At 59.9% G+C, this 3,664-nt stretch overlaps 1 protein-coding gene across 1 annotated transcript; it reads right to left on the reverse strand.

Moving 5' to 3' along the window:
• Positions 1-2,160: 2,160 nt before the first annotated feature.
• Positions 2,161-3,301, reverse strand: LOC109749689 (uncharacterized). Its single transcript, XM_020308636.4, has one exon. It carries the CDS (start codon positions 2,857-2,859, stop codon positions 2,329-2,331), a length of 531 nt encoding a protein of 176 aa, XP_020164225.1. The 5' UTR covers positions 2,860-3,301; the 3' UTR covers positions 2,161-2,328.
• Positions 3,302-3,664: the final 363 nt, after the last annotated feature.

Consider the following 3,664-nt stretch of genomic DNA (forward strand, 5'->3'; position numbering starts at 1 on the left):
CCAAGCATCCCTGGGAAGCCCCTGCTGGCATTCATCGCCAACAAACAGGTTGTTTCTTCAGGAGCCGGCTCTCTCAAGTACTCAGGACCAAACACAGCAATAACAGCCTTGCAGAACTTATACGGGGACTCTAGGCATGTAGACTCGCTCATACGGACGTACTCGTCAATGAGATCACCCGGCACTTCGTATGCAAGCATTCGGATGGCGACAGTGCATTTCTGATAAGAGGAGAAACCAATCTTTCCAACGGCATCCTATTTGCACTCGAAATAATCATCGTAGCCGACCACCCCCTCTCTAATACGGTTGAAAAGATGCCTACTCCTACGGAAAAGGCGGCGGAATTTCTGATGTTTGAACAACGGATTTGTTGTATCAAAGTAGTCCTTCCAAAGAAGGAAATGCCTGCTCTCTTGGTTGCGATTCAACGCCGGAAGGTGGCCCGGAATGAAGCCACGGAACAACGGCCGCTGGCTATTTGAGGCGGTGATGGACCAACACGGTAGCCAATATCTCCTCCTCGTCATCGGACGACGAATCATTGGAGTCGCAAAGGAAATTGTGAAAAAAAACTCGTCGGCGGAGTCCATTTTGTACCTTGGCAAACTGTCGAACAACTTGTGGGCGTCGACGAAGGAAGTCGCGGCGCGCACGGACCAGCTAGCTGCCCAGCCGGCGTCCGACAAGCGTGCCAGTGAGAGGCGGCGAGGCGGCTTCTTGGTCGCGGTCGCGGCTGTGTCGGGGGGGGGGGGGGAGCTGTCGATTCCCTGGCGGCAAGACGGCGGTGGCGGCGTTGCTGAGCGGATGTTGTGGCGCCGGCAGCTGGCAGAGTCACCTGATAAAATGGGCGGCGGCGTCGGCGACAAAGGAGGCGGGCGAGGGTTTGCTGTTGGAAAGGGACAGTCCGATGTGCCACAGACCACCGGGCCCGGGGGAGGAGAAGGCGAGCGCGCGCCCGTCTCATGTCCGCGCCGACGTAAATCAGGCTGAAAAATGGGCCGGGAATGAGTCACCCGCGGACGAAAAGCGGATGCGCGTCCGTTTGGGTCGGCGTGGTGGGCCGACTTTTGTGTCCGCACTGACCCAAACGGACGTCAGCGGATGAAATGGGTCACCCGTTGGAGTTACTCTTAAGAGCAATGAATATGAATATCACGGCGTGTGGTGTAGGAAGAAACGCAAACTTCGTTCTATGGCGTCCCTACTGTACGCGCGCCAATTTAGACAGGGTACGCATTCAGTGATGCAGATGCAGAGCCCATCCGACCGTCCCTGGCATAGGACGACACGCACACGCACGCACGCACAGATCCGCTGGACCGGTGCAGCAGGCTTGCTTGTTTTCACACGCTGATCGACCACCCTCTGGAACACCGTGTAGCGTGCGATTGTAGATGCGTGTGGGGCGCCTGGCCGCCCGCTTACGACGTGGTACGGGCGGCCATCAGCATGCGTGCGCTGCGCACGAGTGGTCACCACGGGTGCATGCAGAGCGGACGTCACCACGGAGTACTTTCGCTGCATGCCAGCACGTGTGGCCCAGCCTCGTGCAGTCCGTCCGTGCGCTCGCGCACACACACACGGAAGCGGTCGAAACAGAGCAGCCGCATGACGTCTCTTCGAACGTATCCACGCGGCCGGCCATGCCCACCCGTCCCAGCGGCCCACGACGGCACGCCAGGGGCGCGACACGCGACGGCATGGCGCGCATGTCGGCATCGAACGGGACAGCGGCTTTGCGCGGCGGACGTGCACAAGACAGAGAGAGCTTCGCGAGACGTCTCCATCGGCACGCACGCACATTCGGCTAGCGCCATCGGTCTTTCCCAAGCGGAAAATGACGAGGCGGTGGCGTGCGCGCCGTGCTCTGCCGCCATGGTGCGGACGGGACGGCGGCATGCAGAAGCCCGCGGAAACAGCCAAAACTGTTGGCAAAGGACGGTCCTGAGACGCTGGCGCGGTGACGCCGGCTACAGGACACATTCTCCTCGCAGCGGCGCGCCGGGCCGTACATGCCACGAGATGCGTCACTGGGATTACGATATATCTATGGAGATTGAAACGTCGCCCAGATCAGTTGAGAAATCGATCGCCATTGCCGAACCAGAAAGAGCTGTGGATGTGGAGCCCCATTTCCATGGCTGGGGAAGAATGGGATTGGATCAGCTAACACATTCTATGCACAACTTTATTATGTATAATCACGGGCGAGACCCGAAGGGGCCGGGACGACTCAGGGTTACAGGATCACCAACCAACGAGATCCATGGATCATCACAACAGGCACGGAAAGAAGACAACCTAGCCGCGCGCCGGCCGGCGATCTCACCTCACGCCCTCCCGGCGATCGCCTCGGGCGCTGGCGCCGGCTGAAGCGCGCGACTTGCGGTGGCGCAGCGCCTTGATCGGGCCGGGAAGGAACCGCCCCCACCCGCCCGTTTTGGGCGCCAGCTTCTCCGCGGAGGCGGAGCTCGACCGCTCCAATGCCGCCGCGTCCTCGGCGGCGCGGCGCTCCTCCTCGCTCTCCAACTCCATGCTCCTGCCGGCCGCCGGCTTCCGGAACGAGGCCCAGCCCCAGACCCTGGACCGGCGCCGCTCGTCGGCGCCGGCGCCGCCGGCCACGGACCGCGAGCGCCCGATCCGGCGCTCCCGCTCGATGAGGCTGCAGACCCGGCCAACGGAGGCGGAGGACGCCGAGGATGAGGGGGAGGAGGGGGAGGCGCAGGGGCAGGGGCGCGTCCGCGCGCAGTCTGGGCAGAGGCGGAGGAGGCGGTCGCAGAGGCAGTGCGGGCACACGCCGCCGCAGGGCGCTGGCGGGTGCTTCCGGCAGCGCGAGTCGTCGCCGGGCATGCCCATGTGTGCGCCGACCGGTCGATCCCTCCGCGCCGTCCGTCCGTCCGTCCGTTCGGTTGCGGTGGATCCCGCTGGCGCTCGCGGTTTCGGAGGGAGAGGGAGTTTTTTTAGGGAGAGAGGGAGGGAGTTGCGGCGTTCGTTCGTTGGCTCGGCTCTAGAGACGCGGGGAAGCAGAGGGTGCGTCTCTCTTATAAGCGGGGCCGGGGCCCACGGAGTTTCTCCGGTGAACGGCGTTTTGGTGCACCGCACCGGTTTTCTTCCGGTGGGTTTTCCATCTTGCCAACAACCATTGCAGGGGGATAAGATGATGCGCTGGACGCTATATCTCGAGCTCGTATTGTCGTGGTATGTAAAATGGTGATCGGATGTATGGTTTCACATTTTCACTGTTTCAGTCGGTCACCCGAGGGGGTCGGCACCTGTATATTGATCTCAATTCAGACGAAATTGGGTTGGCTTGTGCCGGAGACCTTATTGAAATCATAATCGAGTTTATGTTGAAAGTCGGATTAACAACATTAACAACTTGAGAGGCGATACAACTCATCGAAGCAAGAAATTCATAAAACGCAAAATAAAAAGTATATGGTTACCACACAACACATAGATCAACCACCAAGATAGATATATCGATGGTTGGATGATGCAACACCGCTTTTGCGATAAGCGCATAGAAGACAACACTAGCAAAAGATGGATGCTACCGAGGCAAACAAAATGCCTGGAGGCGACATGGGGGAAACTCGGAAGATCACAAGATGGAGCTCCAACGGCAGCTGCAACAAAACCACCAGCATGGAAAACCGAA

The sequence above is a fragment of the Aegilops tauschii genome, chromosome 2, assembly GCF_002575655.3.
Source record: "Aegilops tauschii subsp. strangulata cultivar AL8/78 chromosome 2, Aet v6.0, whole genome shotgun sequence".
Lineage (NCBI taxonomy): Eukaryota > Viridiplantae > Streptophyta > Magnoliopsida > Poales > Poaceae > Aegilops > Aegilops tauschii.

Bases quoted from the DNA above. Each gene is read 5' to 3' on its own strand.
- LOC109749689 (XM_020308636.4), bottom strand. From the start codon at position 2,859: ATGGGCATGCCCGGCGACGACTCGCGCTGCCGGAAGCACCCGCCAGCG.